General features: G+C 44.3%; 1 protein-coding gene across 4 annotated transcripts in view; it reads right to left on the bottom strand.

Moving 5' to 3' along the window:
* LOC139415029 (unconventional myosin-VI-like) overlaps nt 1-23,780 on the bottom strand; it is a 144,093-nt gene that overhangs the window by 32,367 nt on the left and 87,946 nt on the right. For all 4 annotated transcript variants that reach the window (XM_071162776.1, XM_071162777.1, XM_071162779.1 and 1 more), the window contains exons 17-25: nt 23,553-23,648; nt 23,077-23,247; nt 18,657-18,695; nt 10,036-10,129; nt 6,201-6,331; nt 5,976-6,053; nt 4,528-4,657; nt 3,690-3,780; nt 3,162-3,312 (exon numbers count right to left, since the gene is read on the bottom strand). In XM_071162776.1, the coding sequence (XP_071018877.1) occupies nt 3,162-3,312; nt 3,690-3,780; nt 4,528-4,657; nt 5,976-6,053; nt 6,201-6,331; nt 10,036-10,129; nt 18,657-18,695; nt 23,077-23,247; nt 23,553-23,648 (981 nt within the window). The remainder of the gene's footprint in view (nt 1-3,161; nt 3,313-3,689; nt 3,781-4,527; nt 4,658-5,975; nt 6,054-6,200; nt 6,332-10,035; nt 10,130-18,656; nt 18,696-23,076; nt 23,248-23,552; nt 23,649-23,780) is intronic.

The raw sequence follows: 23,780 nt of genomic DNA, 5'->3' as shown, positions 1-23,780 counted from the left end.
CCCGCTACTCTCCGCTCTCTAAAGGTCCGCTACTCTACTCTCTCTAAAGGCCCGCTACTCTCCTCTCTCTAAAGGCCCGCTACTCTCCGCTACTCTCCGCTCTCTAAAGGCCCGCTACTCTCCGCTCTCTAAAGGCCCGCTACTCTCCGCTCTCTAAAGGCCCGCTACTCTCCGCTCTCTAAAGGCCCGCAACTCTCCGCTCTCTAAAGACCCGCTACTCTCCGCTCTCTAAAGGCCCGCTACTCTCCGCTCTCTAAAGGCCCGCTACTCTACTCTCTCTAAAGGCCCGCTACTCTCCGCTCTCTAAAGGCCCGCTACTCTCCGCTCTCTAAAGGCCCGCTACTCTCCTCTCTCTAAAGGCCCGCTACTCTCCTCTCTCTAAAGGCCCGCTACTCTCCGCTACTCTCCGCTCTCTAAAGACCCGCTACTCTCCGCTCTCTAAAGGCCCGCTACTCTCCGCTCTCTAAAGGCCCGCTACTCTACTCTCTCTAAAGGCCCGCATCTCTCCGCTCTCTAAAGGCCCGCTACTCTCCACTCTCTAAAGGCCCGCTACTCTCCTCTCTCTAAAGACCCGCTACTCTCCGCTCTCTAAAGGCCCGCTACTCTCCGCTCTCTAAAGGTCCGCTACTCTACTCTCTCTAAAGGCCCGCTACTCTCCTCTCTCTAAAGGCCCGCTACTCTCCGCTACTCTCCGCTCTCTAAAGGCCCGCTACTCTCCGCTCTCTAAAGGCCCGCTACTCTCCGCTCTCTAAAGGCCCGCTACTCTCCGCTCTCTAAAGGCCCGCAACTCTCCGCTCTCTAAAGACCCGCTACTCTCCGCTCTCTAAAGGCCCGCTACTCTCCGCTCTCTAAAGGCCCGCTACTCTACTCTCTCTAAAGGCCCGCTACTCTCCGCTCTCTAAAGGCCCGCTACTCTCCGCTCTCTAAAGGCCCGCTACTCTCCTCTCTCTAAAGGCCCGCTACTCTCCTCTCTCTAAAGGCCCGCTACTCTCCGCTACTCTCCGCTCTCTAAAGACCCGCTACTCTCCGCTCTCTAAAGGCCCGCTACTCTCCGCTCTCTAAAGGCCCGCTACTCTACTCTCTCTAAAGGCCCGCATCTCTCCGCTCTCTAAAGGCCCGCTACTCTCCACTCTCTAAAGGCCCGCTACTCTCCTCTCTCTAAAGACCCGCTACTCTCCGCTCTCTAAAGGCCCGCTACTCTCCGCTCTCTAAAGGCCCGCTACTCTACTCTCTCTAAAGGCCCGCTACTCTCCGCTCTCTAAAGGCCCGCTACTCTCCACTCTCTAAAGGCCCGCTACTCTCCTCTCTCTAAAGGCCTGCTACTCTCCTCTCTCTAAAGGCCCGCTACTCTCCGCACTCTAAAGGCCCTCTACTCTCCGCTCTCTAAAGGCCCGCTACTCTCCGCTCTCTAAAGGCCCGCTACTCTACTCTCTCTAAAGGCCCGCTACTCTCCGCTCTCTAAAGGCCCGCTACTCTACTCTCTCTAAAGGCCCGCTACTCTCCGCTACTCTCCGCTCTCTAAAGGCCCGCTACTCTACTCTCTCTAAAGGCCCGCTACTCTCCTCTCTCTAAAGGCCCGCTACTCTCCGCTACTCTCCGCTCTCTAAAGACCCGCTACTCTCCGCTCTCTAAAGGCCCGCTACTCTCCGCTCTCTAAAGGCCCGCTACTCTACTCTCTCTAAAGGCCCGCTACTCTCCGCTCTCTAAAGGCCCGCTACTCTCCACTCTCTAAAGGCCCGCTACTCTCCTCTCTCTAAAGGCCCGCTACTCTCCTCTCTCTAAAGGCCCGCTACTCTCCGCTCTCTAAAGGCCCGCTACTCTCCACTCTCTAACGGCCCGCTACTCTCCGCTCTCTAAAGGCCCGCTACTCTCCGCTCTCTAAAGGCCCGCTACTCTCCGCTCTCTAAAGGCCCGCTACTCTCCGCTCTCTAATGGCCCGCTACTCTCCGCTCTCTAAAGGCCCGCTACTCTACTCTCTTTAAAGGCCCGCTACTCTCCTCTCTCTAAAGGCCCGCTACTCTCCGCTCTCTAAAGGCCCGCTACTCTCCGCTCTCTAAAGGCCCGCTACTCTACTCTCTCTAAAGGCCCGCTACTCCCTACAATAGTGTCACCGTTAAAGGCTAGCAAATAAGTTGGATGCAAAATAATGAAATGTTTACCTGGCTTTTTTATAGATAATTAATAGGCTACTACCATAAGCAGGGCCATAAAAATGCAAAAGGTAATATACACGGCGCTCCGAGACAAGATGCATATCATCTCAAAATGCAGAATATAACCCTATTAAATCCAGCCGCCATCCATTAAAAATATCTCCTAGCTTCTAAATAAGCCACGATGCCATCGGTAGAGAGAGAGGGCCAGATCCAGATATATAGTACCACAGCCAAAACATCATCAGGTTCGGGAAATAAATGACAAACCCTGAATCTTGAGAGAAAATTTGAAAACTAACTCAAGGGAGTCAAAGCGACCCTCATTTAAAAGGCTTAGTACCCCAGAGGTTCCCCAAAATCCATAGTTTGACTAAAGCAGCCGTAATTACACACCATCTGGCTGGCTGAAGCCTCCTATTAGATAAAGATTCCCTCCATCAACCATCACTAAATATTTCACCCTGGGATAAATTCAACATTGTTTTCTGAATGTCAATACGTCAGTGTGTGTGTAGAATCCTCTCAATGTCAAAGACATAAGATGTGTCTCAAACAACACCCTATTCCCCATATAATGCACTACTTTTAGCCAGGGCCCATCAAAAGAAGTGCACTATAATAGGGCGCCACAAGGGACACATCTCGTGTCTGACATTGATCGGATTCTACACACACACTGGCGTATTGACATTCAGAAAACAATGTTGAATTTGGAGAACTAATGAATTATTAAATATGGAGGGGAGAAGAGAACACGACATGTCATCGCCCATGTCATACACTTTGATTCTATACACATGCTGGCGTATTGATATTCAGAAAACAATGTTGAACGTGGAGAAATAATGAAATAAAGTGTTTCACCAAACTATCTTGACAAAATATTACTCTTTGTACTCATAGAAGTCAGGCAAGAGGAAAAAAGAAGGGATTGTATAGAAGTTTGACTTAGGAGCATAGAACTAGGAGAGGTTGCAGAACGGAAGGCTGGCAGTATTCTCACACCTTGATTTTGAGCATGGTTGTGTTGATGGCATCGTCCAGCCCCTGAATCTGCATGCTCATCTCCTGCTTCCCCTCCTTCAGGCCGGCGATCACCTCGTTGAACTTATCCATCCTGTTCTTCAGGTTACGCACCTTCACCAGCCCATCGATCCTGTACCCCAACGCACGCACCGCGCACACACACACACACACACACACACACACACACACACACACACACACACACACACACACACACACACACACACACACACTTAGTCACTTGGGTTTAAACTTGAAACATTACAGAGACACATGGTACCCCCCTCCCACTGCCCACAAGGCTCTGTTGTTTATCACTACAGATCTCCTGGAGCTTTACAGAGGTAATAAGACAGAGTCATGTGGTATACCAGCCGGTACCAATGAGACTGTCTCCGTGGCGATGCAGCCATGATGTGCTAAGCAGCCTGGCACCGCTGAGCTGTGAAAGTGCTGTATAACGAGAAGGAAGGGAGGGAGGGAGAGGAGGGATAAGAGGACACCTACCGCGGCTTGTGCTTCCTCCTGCACAGCCACATGCGCACCGTCTTCTGCATCTTGATGCAGGCAATGGCACGGTAGAGCATCTTATTCCTCACTGTGGGAGAGAGAGAGACCGAGAGACAATGAGACTGACAGCCCAGACACTCACAGACTTGCAGGGACTGGCACAGTAACTCCACAGCCGTGGTGGTAATTCACACAGAGAGAGCAGACGGTATGGAAATGTTGCCTCAGTGAGTGACTGTGACCCAAATGGCACCATATTTCCTATACAGTGCACTACTTCAAAAGTGCATAGTGAAAGGAGTGCACTATGTCGGGAATAGGATACCATTAGGGACACAGCCCTCTAAGATTGGAGGTGTATAATGGGCAGGTACTAGATCATTTCTGGAGGGTAACAGGCTGAGGTGAACTGTCTGCCAACAGGGCACGCAGCACACTAGAGTAATGGAGGAAAAAGCTATATCTTAGTCCAGGATGAAGAGGTTCACAATGACTGTTTTCAGAGTTTAATGAGGCAGTCTGAATAAATCAGAGGATATCTCCACACAAAACAGATGGCCAGAGCCAGTTAGTTAGCGTTTTATGAACAGAATTGGATCGGAGCAATTAGTGCCATCACTTTAAACTATTTGTCTTCTAGAACATGACAGGGCTCGTGTTCACAAAGAATCTCAGGGTAGGAGTGCTGATCTAGGATCAGGTCCCCCCGTCTATATAATTTATTAATTATGACCTAAATGGGAAAACTGACACTAGATCAGCAATCCTACTCAGACGCTTTGTGAATACGGGCCCTGGTGTATAATGATGTGGAAGGTAGCAGGATGTTACTCACGTTTGATGACAGAGAGGGAACACCACTGGACTTTCTTCCAGCGGCTGCAGATGAGCCACTGGTTGACCTTCTTCACCAGCTCCGCCAGGTGGTCTGGGTCCGACTTCATGATCTGATCAAACTCCTTAAACTGAGGGGAGGATGGATGGAGAAAGAAGGGATGAGAGATTGATGGAGAAATGAGAGAACATAATGAGAAGATGGACAAAAGAGAAGGATGAATGGAGGAATGAGAGAGGGATGCAGAGAGAAGGATAGAGAGATGAGAGATGAGATACAGGAATGGAGAGAGAGATGAGATACAGGAATGGAGAGAGGAGAATGGGGAGAGAGATGAGAGAGAGAGAGAGAGGTGAGAGAGGAGAATGAGGAGAGAGAGGTGAGAGAGGAGAATGAGGAGAGAGAGGTGAGAGGCGAATTGGGAGAGAGATGAGAGAGAGGAGAATGAGGGAGAGATGAGAGAGAGGTGAGAGAGGAGAATGGGGAGAGAGAGGTGAGAGAGGAGAATGGGGAGAGAGATGAGAGAGAGAGGTGAGAGAGGAGAATGAGGAGAGAGTTGAGAGAGAGGTGAGAGAGGAGAATGAGGAGAGAAATGTGAGAGAGGAGAATGGGGAGAGAGAGGTGAGAGAGGAGAATGAGGAGAGAGATGAGAGAGAGGTGAGAGGAGAATGAGGAGAGAGTTGAGAGAGAGGTGAGAGAGGAGAATGGGGAGAGATGAGAGAGAGGTGAGAGAGGAGAATGAGGAGAGAGATGAGAGAGAGGTGAGAGAAGAGTGGAGGGAGAGTTGAGAGAGAGAGGAGAGAGAGGAGAATGAGGAGAGAGATGATAGAGATGAGAGAGGAGAATGAGGGAGAGTTGAGAGAGAGGAGAATGAGGAGAGAGATGAGAGAGAGGAGAATGAGGAGAGAGATGAGAGAGAGGTGAGAGAAGAGTGGAGGGATGAGAGAGAAGGATGGAGAGAGAGAGAGAAAATAGAGCAGCCATAGACACTAAAATAGCCATCAGTAAGCTGATGTTCCCTCAGGGAAGGTGAAAACTGAGATTACAATAACAGCAGCAAAGTACCTGTCTTGTTGTGGTCAACAGAGGGTTGTATATTCATTTATTCATAAGCACAAAACTACTCAGCTACAAAATTAAAGTTACACCTGCCCCACACAGCAATCACCTCTGACTGAGTCCAATTAAGCCACAACAGACATTTTTACAATAGGGCTCCAAACCGCACATTTAACATAATTGAATAACTTATCTGTTACATTAATGAATACCCCATGTGTTAGCTCTACATGGTTTATTATCTAAATCCCTTTCCCCTGCAGAGCTCCCCTCGCTCGCAGCCAAATGCGGATTCCTTTGAAGTCCATTCAGTCAGGGGAACATTGTAATGCTGAGAGCCAGTGCAGAGCAACAGAGCATAACAGAGATATATGTCATGAAGTTATCACCTTCCCAGGTCTGAAGAACACTCTGGTCAGCCCAAACTTGTAATCATTCTCGTTGAGTCCCAGCGCTTTGAATAAAGCCTGTAGCACAAACAAACATTTCATTGTCAATACATGTCATATGAACATGACAAACTGGCTTTGTTGTGTATTGGATGGTACAGTGATAAGAAGATGAGCCCAGAGCAAGGCCAGTGTGTGTGTGTGTGTGGTCCATGGGGCACTGACCTTGCAGAAGAGTCTTGGGTCCAGGCGAGTCAGCTTGGCAGGCATGTACTGCTTGTACATGTTGTAGAGCTCATGGAATGGCGCTCTGGAGGGGAAGCCTCCCTGCATCAGGTCCAGCACGGACACCATTCCTACAGAGACACTTTAGTGAACTAGTCACAAAAATATATACAGGTAGGAGCAGATCATCCTACTATATTAAAGCAGGTCGAATGCTGCAACACATTTTGACCAATCAGGTCTTCCTCCGGAAGCGTTAGTCTACCTGCCGTTAAGGGGCCTTTTGTCAACTGACTTTCTCTCACATGGAGACAGACCGGGTCATCCCAGTCCTGAGACAACTCAATAACGCATTTTCTGCACAGTCAGTGGTTAATGACTGTCTATGCACGACTACTTCCCCTGTTTCTTCCAAATACATCAAACTAACTTCTGCTGACTCGTCCACCACCCACCCAATATAGTTGATGCATAATTTGATCTTAAGCTTAAAGAGATGGAGCAACACAGTCTCTCCATGTCTCTGAGCCACCACTCATGAGTGTAGATGAAAATTCAGGCAACTCCAATGATACAGAAGAAAAGCGAGTCAAATTTAATATGCAAATTGAACAGGAGAATGGGAAATTGAATTAGCGTCGCAGCCTTTAGTTTGAAGGTCTGAGAAAGAGAAATGTTCAGAAAACAGTCAAGAAGAACAGCACGCAGATACTCAGATGCTATACAGTATCTCTCCTCCGACAGTAATTGTGTGCCAATTTGTGGAGAGAAAAGTGCTGTGAGTTCTCAGTAAATGTATGTAAATCACTCTGGTCATTTTGCATTTGATCGTTTTTGTTCTGCAGCGACAAGATCGTTTTGTAATAACTGCAGCATTGGCGTGGGCAGAATAAAACCCCACATCTCCACAGTCATTTCTCCCTGTGTTGCTGTGTGTAATACATTTATAAACATATTAATCATTTACTGGATTAGCATTTTCCAGACGCTCAAAGAGCTTTGCATAGTAAGGTGGTGAAACTTCACCTCATCCACCACCAATGTAGAGCAACAGTGTATCCCAAGTTACACCCTATCCCCTTTATAGTGCACTACCTTTGACCAGAGCTGAGCATTAACCAAAATTTTTGTTTTTTAAACAACTAATTGACCAATGTCAGTTCAATTATTTGAATTGCATTTTGTTAACTCATTGCACAGTTTCTCTTGAGGTAAATCAGATCAAGCCCAAACAGTGCGGTGTAGTAGGGAGTTGCAGTTTCCAACAGGCCAATATTCTACATAGTTTAGTCCAGAAAATATGGTCATGAACTAAAATGACCATAGTCCATTGCGCTCCTACTTGTCCGGTCTGTGTGTTTCTTTAGGCTTGCTACATTAGGTTAGTGTGGGGCAGACACTGAGAGAAGAGACAAAATAACATGTGATGGAGAGGGATACAGTGCCTTGTAAAAGTATTCCTCCCCCTTTGAGTTTTTCCTATTTTGGTGCATTACAACCTGTAATTTAAATGGATTTTTATTTGGATTTCATGTAATGGACATACAGTCGTGGCCAAAAGTTTTGAGAGTGACACAAATTTTAATTTTCAAAGTCTGCTGCCTCAGTTTGTATGATGGCAATTTACATATACTCCAGAATGTTATGAAGAGTGATCAGATGAATTGCAAATTAATTGCAAAGTCCCTCTTTGCCATGCAAATGAACTGAATCCCCCCCCAAACATTTCCACTGCATTTCAGCCCTGCCACAAAAGGACCAGCTAACATCATATCAGGGATTCTCTCGTGAACACAGGTGTGAGTGTTGACGAGGACATGGCTGGTCATGCTCTGTCATGCTGATTGAGTTCGAATAACAGACTGGAAGCTTCAAAAGGAGGGTGGTGCTTGGAATCATTGTTCTTCCTCTGTCAGGCATGGTTACCTGCAAGGAAACACGTGCCGTCATCATTGCTTTGCACAAAAAGGGCTTCACAGGCAAGGATATTGCTGCCAGTAAAATTGCACCTAAAACAACCATTTATCGGATCATCAAGAACTTCAAGGAGAGCGGTGCAATTGTTGTGAAGAAGGCTTCAGGGCACCCAAGAAAGTCCAGCAAGCGCCAGGACCGTCTCCTAAAGTTGATTCAGCTGCGGGATCGGGGCACCACCAGTACAGAGCTTGCTCAGGAATGGCAGCAGGCAGGTATGAGTGCATCTGCACGCACAGTGAGGCGAAGACTTTTGGAGGATGTCCTGGTGTCAAGAAGGGCAGCAAAGAACCCTCTTCTATCCAGGAAAAACATCAGGGACAAACTGATATTCTGCTAAAGGTACAGGGATTGGACTGCTGAGAACTGGGGTAAAGTCAATTTCTCTGATGAATCCCCTTTCCGATTGTTTGGGGCATCCGGAAAAAAGCTTGTCCGGAGAAGACAAGGTGAGCGCTACCATCAGTCCTTTGTCATGCCAACAGTAAAGCATCCTGAGACCATTCATGTGTGGGGTTGCTTCTCAGCCAAGGGAGTGGGCTCACTCACAATTTTGCCTTAGAACACAGCCATGAATAAAGAATGGTACCAACACATCCACCAAGAGCAACTTCTCCCAACCATCCAGGAACAGTTTGGTGATGAACAATGCCTTTTCCAGCATGATGGAGCACCTTGCCATAAGGCAAAAGTGATAACTAAGTGGCTCGCGGAACAAACATTAGCCCCTTTCTTTAGGCCTACAGTGCATTCGGAAAGTATTCAGACCGTGACTTTTTCCACAATTTGTTATGTTACAGCCTTATTCTAAAATGTTCCTCAAACTACACACGATACCCCAAAATGATTGGAGTCCACCTGTGGTAAATTAAATTGATTGGACATGATTTGGAAAGGCACACACCTGTCTATATAAGGTCCCACAGTTGACAGTGCATGTCAGAGAAAAAACAAGCCATGAGGTTGAAGGAATTGTCCGTAGAGCTCAGAGACAGGATTGTGTTGAGGCACAGATCTGGGGAAGGGTACTAAAACATTTCTGCAGCATTGAAGGTCCCCAAGAACACAGTGGCCTCCATAATTCTTAAATGGAAGAAGTTTGGAACCACCAAGACTCTTCCTAGAGCTGGCCTGCCCGGTCAAACTCAGAAATCGGGGGAGAAGGGCCTTGGTCAGGGAGGTGACCAAGAACGCGATGGTCACTCTGACAGAGCTCCAGAGTTCCTCTGCGGAGATGGGAGAGCCTTCCAGAAGGACAACGATCTCTGCAGCACTACACCAATCCGGCCGTCATGGTAGAGTGGCCAGACGGAAGCCACTTAGTAAAAGGCACGATAGCACCTAAAGGACTCAGACCATGAGAAACAAGATTCTCTGGTCTGATGAAGCCAAGATTGAACTCTTTGGCCTGAATGCCCAGCGTCATATCTGGAAAAAAAACCTGGCACCATCACTACGGTGAAGCAAGGTGGTGGCACCATCATGTTGTGGGGATGTTTTTCAGCAGCAGGGACTGGGAGTCTAGTCAGGATCGAGGGAAAGATGAACGGAGCAAAGTACAGAAAGATCCTTGATTAAAAACCTGCTCCAGAGCGCTCAGAACCTCAGACTGGGGTGAAGGTTTACCTTCCAACAGGACAACGACACCAAGCGCACAGCAAAGACAACACTGGAGTGGCTTTGGGACAAGTCTCTGAATGTCTCGAGGCTGTATGTGCTTCAACAAAGTACTGAGTAAAGTGTCTGAATACTTATGTAAACATGATATATATATATTTTTTTATACATTTGCAAATCTGTTTTTGCTTTTAATCCATTTTAGAATAAGTCTGTAATGTAACAATGCACTGTATATACTGACCTGAGCACTGCAACTGAGAGAGGATCTGGGCCCCTTCAAACTGGTGGCTGACCATCTTCAGATTGGGCTTGATACAACGGATGAAACTGGAGCCCTGGGAGGGAGGGAGAAGAGGCTGTTAGCCATAGATATCCTATTAAATTGAAGTGTTCTATATGTAATTTCATGTTGTTAGACCTGACAGCAGCCACACTGAAGATGGCCACAGAGTACCTCTTTGGTGATCCAGATCTAAATTGGTTGGACATTGGCTTGAACATTATGGACTGACAAAATAAAAATGTTCACTGGAAGATTGATAAAATTATGGATGTGTCACTGCAACCTTAAAAGGTCCTCAACGATATCACCATTGTCCTTGATTCTAAGCAATACTGTGCTGCTATTTTTTTTGGACTTGGCCAAAGCTTTTGATACGGTAAACCATTCCATTCTTGTGGGATGGCTAAGGATTATTGGTGTATCTGAGGGGTCTTTGGCCTGGTTTGCGAACTACCTCTTTCAAAGAGTGCAGTGTATAAAGTCAGAAAATCTGCTGTCTCAGCCACTGCCTGTCACCAAGGGAGTACCCCAAGGCTCAATCCTAGGCCCACGCTCTTCTCAATTTACATCAACATCATAGCTTAGGCAATAGGAAGCATTCTCATTCACTTATATGCAAACGATATAGTCTTATACTCAGCTGGCCCCTCCCCGGAATTTGTGTTAAATTCTCGACAACAAAGCTTTCTTAGTGTCCAACAAGCTTTCTCTACCATTAACCTTGTTCTGAACACCTCCAAACCAAAGGTCATGTGGTTAGGTAAGAAGAATGCCCCTCCTCCCACAGGTGTTATTACTACATCTGAGGGTTTAAAGTACTTGGGAGTATGGCTTGATGGTGCACTGTCCTTCTCTCCGCACATTTCAAAGTTGCAGTCTAAAGTTAAATCTAGACTTGGTTTACTCCATCGTAATCGCTCCTCTTTCACCCCAGCTGCTAAACTAACCCTGATTCAGATAACCACCCTACCCATGCTAGATTAAGGAAACATAATTTATAGATCGACAGGTAAGGGTTTTCTCAAGCGGCTAGATGCACTCTATACTTCTCTGTATACCCATCGCAAGACCCACTGGTTGATGCTTATTTATAAAACCCTCTTGGGCCTCAATCCCCCTTTTGAGATATCTACTGCAGCCCTCATCCTCCATATAAAACAACCGTTCTGCCAGTCACATTCTGTTAAAGGTCCCCAAAGCACACACATACCTGGGTTGCTCCTATTTTCAGTTCGATGCAGCTAGCGACTGGAACGAACTACAACAAACACTCAAACTGGACAGTTTAATCTCAATCTCTTCATTCAAAGACGCAATTATGGACACTCTTACTGACAGTTGTGGCTGCTTTGTGTGATGTATTGTTGTCTCTACCTTCTTGACCTTTGTGCTGTTGACTGTGCCCAATAATGTTTGTACCATGTTTTGTGCTGCTACCATGTTGTGTTGCTACCATGCTGTGTTGTCATGTGTTGCTGCCTTGCTATGTTGTGGTCTTATGTCTTTCTTTATGTAGTGTTGTCTCTGTTGTTGTGATGTGTGTTTTGTCCTATATTTATATTGTATTTTTAAAATATTTTTTTTAAATCCCAGGCCCCCGTCCCTGCAGCAGGCCTTTTGGTAGGCCGCCACTGTAAATAAGAATTTGTTCTCAACTGACTTGCCTAGTTAAATAAAAATAAAATAAAAATAAATATACACGTCACATGGGGGAGAGGTGTTGTGCCGTGAAGTGTTGCTTTATTATTTGTTATTTCTTTTCCCTTTCCCCCCCAATTTCGTGATTATGATCTTGTCTCATCACTGCAACTCCCCAACGTGTCCGGGAGAGGCAAAGGTCGAGTCATGCATCCTCCGAAACATGACCTGCCAAATAGAGGTTGACCGATTATGATTTTTCAACGCCGATACCGATTATTGGAGGACCAAAAAAGCAGATACCGATTAATCGTCCGATTTAAAAATGTTTTTTTTTGTAATAATGACAATTACAACAATACTGAATGAACACTTATTTTAACATAATATAATACATCAATAAAATCAATTTAGCCTCAAATAAATAATGAAACATGTTCAATTTGGTTTAAATATTGCAAAAACAAAGTGTTGGAGAAGAAAGTAAAAGTGCAATATGTGCCATGTAAGAAAGCTAACGTTAAAGTTCCTTGCTCAGAACATGAGAACATATGAAAGCTGGTGGTTCCTTTTAACACAAGTCTTCAATATTCCCAGGTCAGAAGTTTTAGGTTGTAGTTATTATAGGAATTATAGGACTATTTCTCTCTATTCCATTTGTATTTCATTAACCTTTGACTATTGGATGTTCTTATATGCACTTTAGTATTGCCAGTGTAACAGTTTGCTTCCGTCCCTCTCCTCACTCCTACCTGGGCTCGAACCAGGAACACATCGACAGCAGCCACGCTCGACGCAGCGTTACCCATCGCTCCCACAAAAGCCGCGGGAGAGGAACAACCACTCCAAGTCTCAGAGCGAGTGACGTTTGAAACGCTATTAGCGCGCATCCCGCTAACTAGCTAGCCATTTCACATCGGTTACACCAGCCTAATCTCGGGAGTTGATAGTCTCGAAGTCATAAACAGCTAAGCTGCTGGCAAAACGCACGAAAGTGCTGTTTGAATGAATGCTTATGAACCTGCTGCTAACTACCATCGCTAAGTCAGACTACTCTATCAAATCATAGACTTAGTTATAACATAATAACACATAGAAATACGAGCCATAGGTCATTAATATGGTCGAATCCGGAAACTATCATCTCGAAAACAAGACGTTTATTCTTTCAGTGAAATACGGAACCGTTACGTATTTTATCTAACGGGTGGCATCCATCAGTCTAAATATTCCTGTTATATTGCACAACCTTCAATGTTATGTCATAATTACGTAAAATTCAAATTAGGCGCCCAAACTGTTGCATATACACTGACTCTGCGTGCAATGAATGCAAGAGAAGTGACACAATTTCACCTGGTTAATATTGCCTGCTAACCTGGATTTCTTTTAGCTAAATATGCAGGTTTAAAAATATTTACTTCTGTGTATTGATTTTAAGAAAGGCATTGATGTTTATGGTTAGGTACACATTGCAGCAACGATAAGCACCGCATTGATTATATGCAACGCACGACACGCTAGATAAACTAGTAATATCATCAACCATGTGTAGTTAACTAGTGATTATGATTGATTGATTGTTAGTTATAAGATAAGTTTAATGCTAGCTAGCACCTTGGCTTACTGCATTCGCGTAACAGACAGCCTCCTCGTGGAGTGCAATGTAATCAGGTGGTTAGAGCGTTGGACTAGTTAACTGTAAGGTTGCAAGATTGAAACCTCCGAGCTGACAAGGTAAAAATCTGTCGTTCTGCCCCTGAACGAGGCAGTTAACCCACCGTTCCTAGGCCATCACTGAAAATAAGAATGTGTTCTTAACTTTTTAGGGATAGGGGGCAGCATTTTCACTTTGGAGGAATAGCATGCCCAGAGTGAACTGCCTCCTGCTCTGTCCCAGATGCTAATATATACATAGTATTATTACCATGAGATAGAAAACACTCTGAAGTTTCTAAAACTGTTTGAATGATGTCTGTGAGTATAACAGAACTCATATGGCAGGCAAAAACCTGAGAAGATTCCAACCAGGAAGTGGGAAATCTGAGGTTTGTTGTTTTTCAAAGCTTGGCCTATGGAATACACAGTGTCTATGGGGTCAAATTGCACTTCCTAAGGCTTCCACTAGATGTCAACCGTCTTTAGAAACTTGTTTGAGGCTTCTACTGTAAAGGAGGGGCTCATAAGGGCTCTTTGAGTCAGTGGTCTGGCAGAGTGTCACAGGCTCGTGACGCGCGGTCACGAGAGAGTTAGCTCTCGTTCCATGGCTTTTCTACAGACAATGGAATTCTCCGGTTGGAACATTATTGAACATTTATGATAAAAACATCCTAAAGATTGATTCTATACAACGTTTGATATGTTTCTACGACCAGTAATCTAACTTTTTGGAATTTTCGTCCGACCTTTATCGCTGGAAGTTGCACTTGCGTTTCGATTTGTTTACCAAACGCCCTAACAAAAGGAGGTATATGGCATAAATGAATAACTTTACAGAACAAATCAAACATTTATTGTGGAACTGGGATTCCTGGGAGTGCATTCTGATGAAGATCATCAAAGGTAAGTGAATATTTATAATGCTATTTCTGACTAATGTTGACTGTGCAACATGGCGGAAATTTATTTTGGCTGGTTTGGGCTCTGAGCTCCGTACTCAGATTATTGCATGGTATGCTATTTCCGTAAAGTTTTTTTGAAATCTGTCACAGGGGTTGCATTAAATTGATCGCCCCCCATCTAGCTTCAGAGTTCGTTCTGTTAGGTGACCTAAACTGGGATATGATTAACACCCCGGCAGTCCTACAATCTAAGCTAGATGCCCTCAATCTCACACAAATCATCAAGGAACCCACCATGTACAACCCTAAATCCGTAAACATGGGCACCCTCATAGACATTATCCTGACCAACTTGCCCTCCAAATACACCTCCGCTGTTTTCAATCAGGATGTCAGCGATCACTGCCTCATTGCCTGTATCCACTATGGGTCCGCAGTCAAACGACCACCCCTCATTACTGTCAAACGCTCCCTAAAACACTTCTGCGAGCAGGCCTTTCTAATCGACCTGGCCCGGGTATCCTGGAAGGATATTGCCCTCATCCCATCAGTCGAGGATGCCTGGTCATTTCCTCACCATCTTAGATAAGCATGCCCCGTTCAAAAATGTAGAACTAAGAACAGATATAGCCCTTGGTTCACTCCAGACCTGCCTGCCCTTAACCAGTACAAAAACATCCTGTGGCGGACTGCAATAGCATTGAATAGTCCCCACGATATGCAACTGTTCAGGGAAGTCAGGAACCAATACACACGGTCAGTCAGAAAAGCAAAGGCTAGCTTTTTCAAACAAAAAATTTGCATCCTGTAGCTCTAACTCCAAAAAGTTTTGGGACACTGTAAAGTCCATGGAGAACAAGAGCACCTCCTCCCAGCTGCCCACTGCACTGAGGCTAGATAACACGGTCACCACTGATAAATCCATGATAATCGAAAATGTCAATAAGCATTTCTCAATGGCTGGCCATGCCTTCCTCCTGGCTACTCCAACCTCAGCCAACAGTTCCGCCTACCCCGCAGATACTCGCCCAAGCCTCCCCAGCTTCTCCTTCACCCAAATCCAGACAGCAGATGCTCTGAAAGAGCTGCAAAACCTTGACTCGTACAAATCAGCTGGGCTAGACAATCTGAACCCTCTCTTTCTAAAACTATCCACCGCCATTGTTGCAACCCCTATTTCCAGCCTGTTCAACCTCGCTTTCGTATCGTCCAAGATCCCTAAAGTTTGGAAAGCTGCCGCGGTCATCCCCCTCTTCAAAGGGGGTGACACCCTAGACCCAAACTGTTACAGACCTATATCCATCCTGCCCTGCCTATCTAAAGTCTTTGAAAGCCAAGTTAATAAACAGATCACTGACCATTTCGAATCCCACCCTAACTTCTCCGCTGTGCAATCCGGCTTCGGTCACAGGTGCACCTCAGCCACGCTCAAGGTACTAAACGATATCATAACCGCCATCGATAAAAGACAGTACTGTGCAGCCGTCCTGGCCAAAGGCTTTCGACTCTGTCAATCACCGTATTCTTATTGGCAGACTCAATAATAATGTGTTCTTCCTCATCTCTCTCCTTCCCACTGTTCCTCCTTCCATTCTGTCTCTGCATCCTTTCCCTAACCTCCATCACGCCTTGGTTTTTCTAATGACTGCCTCGCCTGGTGCACCAACTACTTAACAGACAGAGTTCAGTGTGTCAAATCGGAGGGCCTGTTGTCCGGACCTCTGGCAGTCTCTATGGGGGTACCACAGGGTTCAATTCTCGGGCCGACTCTTTACTCTGTATACATCAATGATGTCGCTCTTGCTGCGGGCGATTCCCTGATCCACCTCTACCATTCTGTATACTTCTGGCCCTTCCTTGGACACTGTGCTAACTAACCTCCAAACAAGCAACATTAAATGCCATCCGTGGCCTCCAACTGCTCTTAAATGCTAGTAAAAACCAAATGCATGCTTTTCAAATGTTCGCTGCCCGCACCCGCCCGCCCGACTAGCATCACCACCCTGGACGGTTCCGACCTAGAATATGTGGACAACTATAAATACCTAGGTGCCTGCTTAGACTGTAAACTCTCCTTCCAGACTCATATTAAACATCTCCAATCAAAAATCAAATCTAGAATCGTCTTTCTATTTCGCAACAAAGCCCCCTTCACTCACGCCGCCAAACATACCCTAGTAAAACTGACTATCCTACCGATCCTCGACTTCGGCGATGTCATCTACAAAATAGCTTCCAACACTCTACTCAGCAAACTGGATGCAGTCTATCACAGTGCCATCCGTTTTGTTACCAAATCACCTTATACCACCCACCACTGCGACCTGTATGCTCTAGTCGGCTGTCCCTCGCTACATATTCATCGCCAGACCCACTGGCTCCAGGTCATCTATAAGTCTATGCTAGGTAAAGCTCCGCCTTATCTCAGTTCACTGGTCACGATAACAACACCCACCCGTAGCACACGTTCCAGCAGGTATATCTCACTGATCATCCCCAAAGCCAACACCTCATTTGGCTGCCTTTCCTTCCAGTTCTCTGCTGCCAGTGACTGGACGAATTACAAAAATCGCTGAAGTTGGAGAGTTATTTCCCTCACCAACTTTAAACATCAACTATCTGAGCAGCTAACCGATCGCTGCAGCTGTACATTGTCCATCTGTAAATAGCCCACCCAATCTACCTACCTCATCCCCATACTGTTTTAATTTTTTTACTTTTCACATCATCTGCTCCTCTATCACTCTAGTGTTAATCTGCTAAATTTTAACTTTTCGCTCCTATGGCCTATTTATTGCCTACCTCCTCATGCCTTTTGCACACACTGTATATAGACTTTCTTTTTTCTACTGTGTCATTGATTTGTTTATTGTGTTACGGGCTTGTTTATTGTTTACTCCATGTGTAACTCTGTGTTGTTATCTGCTTCACACTGCTTTGCTTTATCTTGGCCAGGTCGCAGTTGCAAATGAGAACTTGTTCTCAACTAGCCTACCTGGTTAAAAAAAGGTGAAAAAAATAATAATAATTCAATTAAGGAGAAGTATATCTAAAGCTCCATGCATAACAGTTGTATTTTCATCAACATTTATAATTAGTATTTCTGTAAATTGATGTGGCTCTCTGCAAAATCACTGCATGTTTTGGAAGCAAAACATTACTGAACATAACACACCAATGTAAAATGAGATTTTTAAAAATATAAATATGCACTTTATCGAACAAAACATACATGTATTCTGTAACATGAAGTCCTATGAGTGTCATCTGATGAAGATCATCACAGGTTAGTGATACATTTTATCTCTATTTGTGCTTTTTGTGACTCCTCTCTTTGACTGGAAAAATGGCTGGGGTTTTCTGTGACTTGGTGGTGATCTAACATAAACGTTTGTGGAGCTTTCGCTGTAAAGCATTTTTGAAATCATACACCGTGGCTGGATTAACGAGAATGGTGTCTTTAAAATGGTGCTTAATACTTGTATGTTTGATAAATTTGATTTATGAGATTTCTGTTGATTTGTATTTGGCGCCCTGCAATCTCATTGGCTGTTGGCGAGGGTTCCCAGACAGGTTAATGTTTCTTATAAAAACAAGAAATTACGCAGTCGTCTTTCCTCAACTCTTAGCTAAGAGAGACTGGCATGAATAGTATTAATATTAGCCCTCTGATTAAAATGAAGAGCAAGATGTGCCGCTCTGTTCTGGGCCAGATGCAGCTTAACTAGGTCTTTCTTTGCAGCACTTGACCATATGACTGGACAATAATCAAGATAAGATAAAACTAGAGCCTGCAGGACTTGCTTTGTGGAGTGAGAAATCAGAGCATCTCTTTATTACGGACAGACCTCTCCCCATCTTCACAGCCGTTGAATCTATGTTTTTACCAAAACAGTTTCCAATCTCAGGGCAGTTTACAATTTATTGGGCAAAACAATCTAAAACACAACCAAAACAAACTACAAATTGTTCAAACAAGTTTGTAGTCACAAGCTTGATGTAGTCATTGCGTGCTAGGAATATGAGACCAAATACTAAACTTTTGACTACTTTAATACAATATAAGTGAAGTGAAAACTTATTCAAATGGTGTGACTACATACATAAAATGCTTTAATTTCTAAACAATAAAGCAGATGTGTGAATGTGTGAAAATACCCTCAAATAAAAGGTGACATTCTGTACTGATGCAACATATAAAACATTTAATCTCAGATCCATAATGCTGGAGCATAGAGTCACATGTACACACGTTATCCTAACTATCAAAATAAATGGCGAGGCGAGTGTATATTATATGACAACTGATCTCAGTTCAAGTTAGATGCCCTATGTGTGGGGTAAAGTAGTAAATTGTTGAGCACTGTAGTAAATACTAACCGTGCTGCGAAGCTTCTCCAGTAGAATGTTCAGCTGGGTCTGTTGAGGTAAAAGAAAACCTTTGTTCAGTGATACAGACCAACTCCACAGACCTGTCTGGTCCAACACAGCATGAACACATGCTTATTAAAGGGTACTTGCTCCCTCTCTGCCTCCAGCGCTCCTGTCCAACACTCAAAACAACAGCTACTTAAGCAACAGTACAGCCGCGACAGACACACATTCATGGTTAAAGCGCATTGAAACGAAAGACAAAGACATTTTGTTTTAATGTATCATGCAAACAGGCCTAAATACAACACTGATAGGACTACAGGAACTGAGGGACATACAGATGGATGCATGGTAGCCAACTAACTGGACACTGAGATGACAGACAGATGGATGCATGGTAGCCAACTAACTTGACACTGAGATGACAGACAGATGGATGCATGGTAGCCAACTAACTGGACACTGAGATGACAGAAAGATGGATGCATGGTAGCCAACTAACTGGACACTGAGATGACAGACAGATGGATGCGTGGTAGCTAACTAACTGGATACTGTGATGACAGACAGATGGATGCATGGTAGCCAACTAACTGGACACTGTGAGATGACAGACAGATGGATGCATGGTAGCTAACTAACTGGACACTGTGAGATGACAGAAAGATGGATGCATGGTAGCCAACTAACTGGACACAGATGACAGACAGATGGATGGATGCATGTTAGCCAACTAACTGGACACTGAGATGACAGACAGATGGATGCATGGTAGCCAACTAACTGAGATGACAGACAGATAACCGCTTGTTGGCCCCCCTGTCACTGATCTAGAGCTCTGGTTGCAAAACCCCTGGAACCTTCCCAAAATGTCCCGGTTTTCCAGAAATCCCAGTTGGAATTCCCTAATAAGTCCAGGAATTGTCCATACCGGGATTTCTGGAAAATCTGGGAAGTTACCGTCATTTTGCAACCTTAATCTGCAGAGAGATGTGTTTAACAGACAGACTGCTCTAGGGACCACCCCTGGGACATTCATATTTATAAACCCAGCAGGATATCTCAAATAAACAGCTGATAACGCTCTCTATCTCACCTTGTAACTCTGAGAACAGACAGGTACAAAACGCTGAATCACTGATTAGGCCTTAGTCAAGCTCTAAGCCTTATGATCTACAGCATATCACTTTCTACAGTAACTACCTTATTATCAGTAGCTGCTTATAATGTACAGTAGCTGCCTGGCAGGCAGTCCTGTTCGGTGCAACTGCCAACTGGCATGTACACTGGTCAATAAGAATCGTAATAATTTTATTATGGAATCATAAGAAGATAATGGGATTGTAGGGACAATTGCTCAGTGGACATTGATCCTGTCATTGAACATTTCTATGATCCTATATGCTATGGTATCTCACTGCAAACTACACAACATTGCAAACTCTTCATACTACACTCCTGATAATGATATGAATAACATCTCAATTGATTGGAATTGGAAGCTGCCGACATCAAGATGTCATTAGCAAGTGTTGCAGTGATGCAGGAAACAAACGGCGATTAACAGGGAGACAGCACAGAACCAGGACTGGGGAGGTAGGGGACAGGGAAGGGGGTGACTGGAGGCAGTTAGCTGGAGAACAGCAGGGTGTTGCCTGCATTATTCACTGATGCATTGTGGGATTCATAGCACACAACGGAACAGGACAAGTTACCTTACTCCCCTGACTGATTCTGATTTGAACCGCTATATGTATCTACTTTTTCTGTCTGTATTTCTCCCTCTCTCTACACACCTTTTGGACTTTAAATCACAGCTATGATTTTATTTATTTTTTATTTCCCCTTATTTAACCAGGTAGGCTAGTTGAGAACAAGTTCTCATTTACAACTGCGACCTGGCCAAGATAAAGCAAAGCAGTGCGACACAAACAACAACAGAGTTACACATGGTATAAACAAACATCCAGTCAATAACACAATAGAGAAAACGTCTATGTACAGTGTGTGCAAATAAGGTAAGATAAGGGAGGAAAGGCAATAAATAATTCCATAGTGGCGAAATAATTACAATTTAGCCATTAAAACACGAGTGATAGATGTGCAGAAGATGAATTTGCAAGTAGAGATACTGGGGTGCAAAGGAGCAACAAAAACAAATAATAACAGTATGGGGATGAGGTAGTTGGATGGGCTATTTACAGATGGGCTATGTACAGGTGCAGTGATCTGTGAGCTGCTCTGACAACTGGTGCTTAAAGTTAGTGAGGGAGATATGAGTCTCCCTCTTCAGCGATTTTTGCAATTCGTTGGCAGGAGAGAACTGGAAGGAAAGGCAGCCAAAGGAGGAATTGGCTTTGGGGGTGACCAGTGAAATATACCTGCTGGAGCACGTGCTACGGGTGGGTGCTGCTATGGTGACCAGTGAGCTGAGATAAGGCAGGGCTTCACCTAGCAAAGACTTATAGATGACCTGGAGCCAGTGGGTTTGGAGATGAATATGAAGCGAGGGCCAGCCAACGAGAGCAAACAGGTCGCAGTGGTCGCATATGGGGCTTTGGTGACAAAACGGATGGCACTGTGATAGACTGCATCCAATTTGCTGAGTAGAGTGTTGGAGGCTATTTTGTAAATTACATCGCCGAAGTCAAAGATCGGCAGGATAGTCAGTTCTACGAGGGTATGTTTGGCAGCATGAGTGTTGCGAAATAGGAAGCTGAATCTAGATTTAATTTTGGATTGGAGATGCTTAATGTGAGTGTGGAAGGAGAGTTTACAGTCTAACCAGACACCTAGGTATTTGTAGTTGTCCACATAATCTAAGTCAGAACCGTCCAGAGTATTGATGCTGGACGGGCGGGCAGGTGCGAGCAGCGATCGGTTGAAGAGCATGCATTTAGTTTTACTTGCATTTAAGAGCAGTTGGAGGCCACGGAAGGAGAGTTGTATGGCATTGAAGCTCGTCTCGAGGTTAGTTAACATAGTGTCCAAAGAAGGGCTAGCAGTATACAGAATGGTGTTGTCTGCATAGAGGTGGATCAGAGAATCACCAGCAGCATGAGCGACATCATTGATGTATACAGAGAAAAGAGTCGGCCCGAGAACTGAAACCTGTGGCACCCCCGTAGAGACTGCCAGAGGTCCGGACAACAGGCCCTCCGATTTGACACATTAGAACTCTGTCTGAGAAGTAGTTGGTGAACCAGGCGAGGCAGTCATTTGAGAAACCAAGACGTGATGGGGGGTAGGGAAAGGATGGAGAGACAGAATGGAAGGAGGAACAGTGGGAAGGAGAGAGATGAGGAAGAACACATTAACAGAATGTAGAAACAAAATGAACTCTGGAAACTAAACCAGAGGAAGATTAAATCAAAACACATTATGCAACCCTGAAAAATAAGCTGCATTCAAATCCTCTAGAATTGTATGTATGTAACTTTTTGTAACTATTGTACTCCTACTTTCCTTCTTCTCCACTGTGTCTAGCAGTACCAATGATAGCTTACAATAACTGCTTATTAACATGAATGAATATTGAACCCCCTAACGCTCCTCTGATTTCACTTACAACAGACACAGCATCTTAACACATTTTACAGGATCACAGTATAGAGTAAGAACGTAATCACAGTTATGACTATAAAGTAACAAAATAGCCTTGATGCTACTGTTTTGCATATAAAATACAAGATAAAAGTAACAAACATGAACACACCTGCTATGGCTGTTAAAGGCCCAGTGCAGTCAAAAACTTGATTTTCTTATGTTTCATAAACAGTATATATATATATATATATATATATATATATATATATATATATATATATATATATATATATATATATATATATATATATATATATGAGGTTGTAATAATACTGTAAATTGTGAAAATTATGATAATACCCTTTTAATGTAAGTGCTGTTTGAAAAGACAGCCTGAAATATTTGCCTGTTTTGGTGGGTTTTGGCCAGCCTGGTGACATAACCAGGTGGTAAACTAGTAAATAGACCAATAAGAAAAACCTCTATGCCAATAACAGCTAGTTTTACACTCCTCACTCAGACCACACCCAGACAGTCATAGCAAAATTATTTATTGAGAAATTGCCCTTTGCTTTTAGATTAAAAAATATATATTTTGGACCATTTTAATTGAAAACCCATCACAGTAAGGTACTTTAATTGTTACCCAGAAATGATTTGATGTTTAGATAAAAACATCTAGAATGGACCTTTAAAATGGACATTTATACCCATTCCCCCTCAGTATTCCATGGCTGCATCAATGGCACCCTATGCCCTATGGGTCCTGGTCAAAAGTAGCACACTAGGTAATAGTGTCCCATTTGGGATACCTACCATGTTGAGCAGCACATTAATAAAGTGTGGAAGTAAAAGGCAGTAGATTAAAATTCGTCCTCACCTTGAATTTGTTGCCGACGCTGATGAAGCTGAGCTTGCCGGCCTTCTGTTTCGAGTCCTTGGTGTTGTTGGAGTTCTCAAAGAGCTCCCGGATAAACCGGTCCTTAGACTCACTCACTAGGCACTCCAGGGACATGTGCAGTGCATCATTGTTCTTCTCCACAAACTTGGTCTGCAATTCAGAGAAAATGTAGAACCTTGAAGATGCAGAAGCACACCCAGTTCAGAAAAATTCTACTCTGGTTGGAAGATAAGTGGGGCACTTGTGATAAAAAAAAGTGAATTCCACATGCTGGGTTTTGTGCAGGTTTCAAAGAGGAGGAGAATGTTTGGTTGAAGATGATGCAGTATAGGCCTACCACAAGGACATAGGGGATTACTTAAACAGACCGAAGTCTGATCATATAAAAAGGTGTAATGTTGATGTTTTCTAGCCTTCAGACATCCTGCGGTGTCATTTTGTGAACATAAATGTACCGTCTCATAGCACACCGCTCCTGCAAAGTGTCTGACGATGAATCCCTCGTCATCCCTCACATTCCTGTGAACTTGCAGCTTTGATTTCCGGGGCACCTGAGGAACACATTTCACGCTATCCATTTTAAATAAGTGAACAAAATACAACCACAGAGACAAGACTTATTCCAATGGCTTAACAAACCCACGACTGACATTACGGACGATAAAACACACACAACCTATAAG

The sequence above is a fragment of the Oncorhynchus clarkii genome, chromosome 8 (assembly GCF_045791955.1).
Source record: "Oncorhynchus clarkii lewisi isolate Uvic-CL-2024 chromosome 8, UVic_Ocla_1.0, whole genome shotgun sequence".
Classification (NCBI taxonomy): Eukaryota; Metazoa; Chordata; class Actinopteri; order Salmoniformes; family Salmonidae; genus Oncorhynchus; species Oncorhynchus clarkii.
Note: the sequence above shows the minus strand (reverse complement) of the source record. Positions and strands in the feature narration are given on the sequence as shown.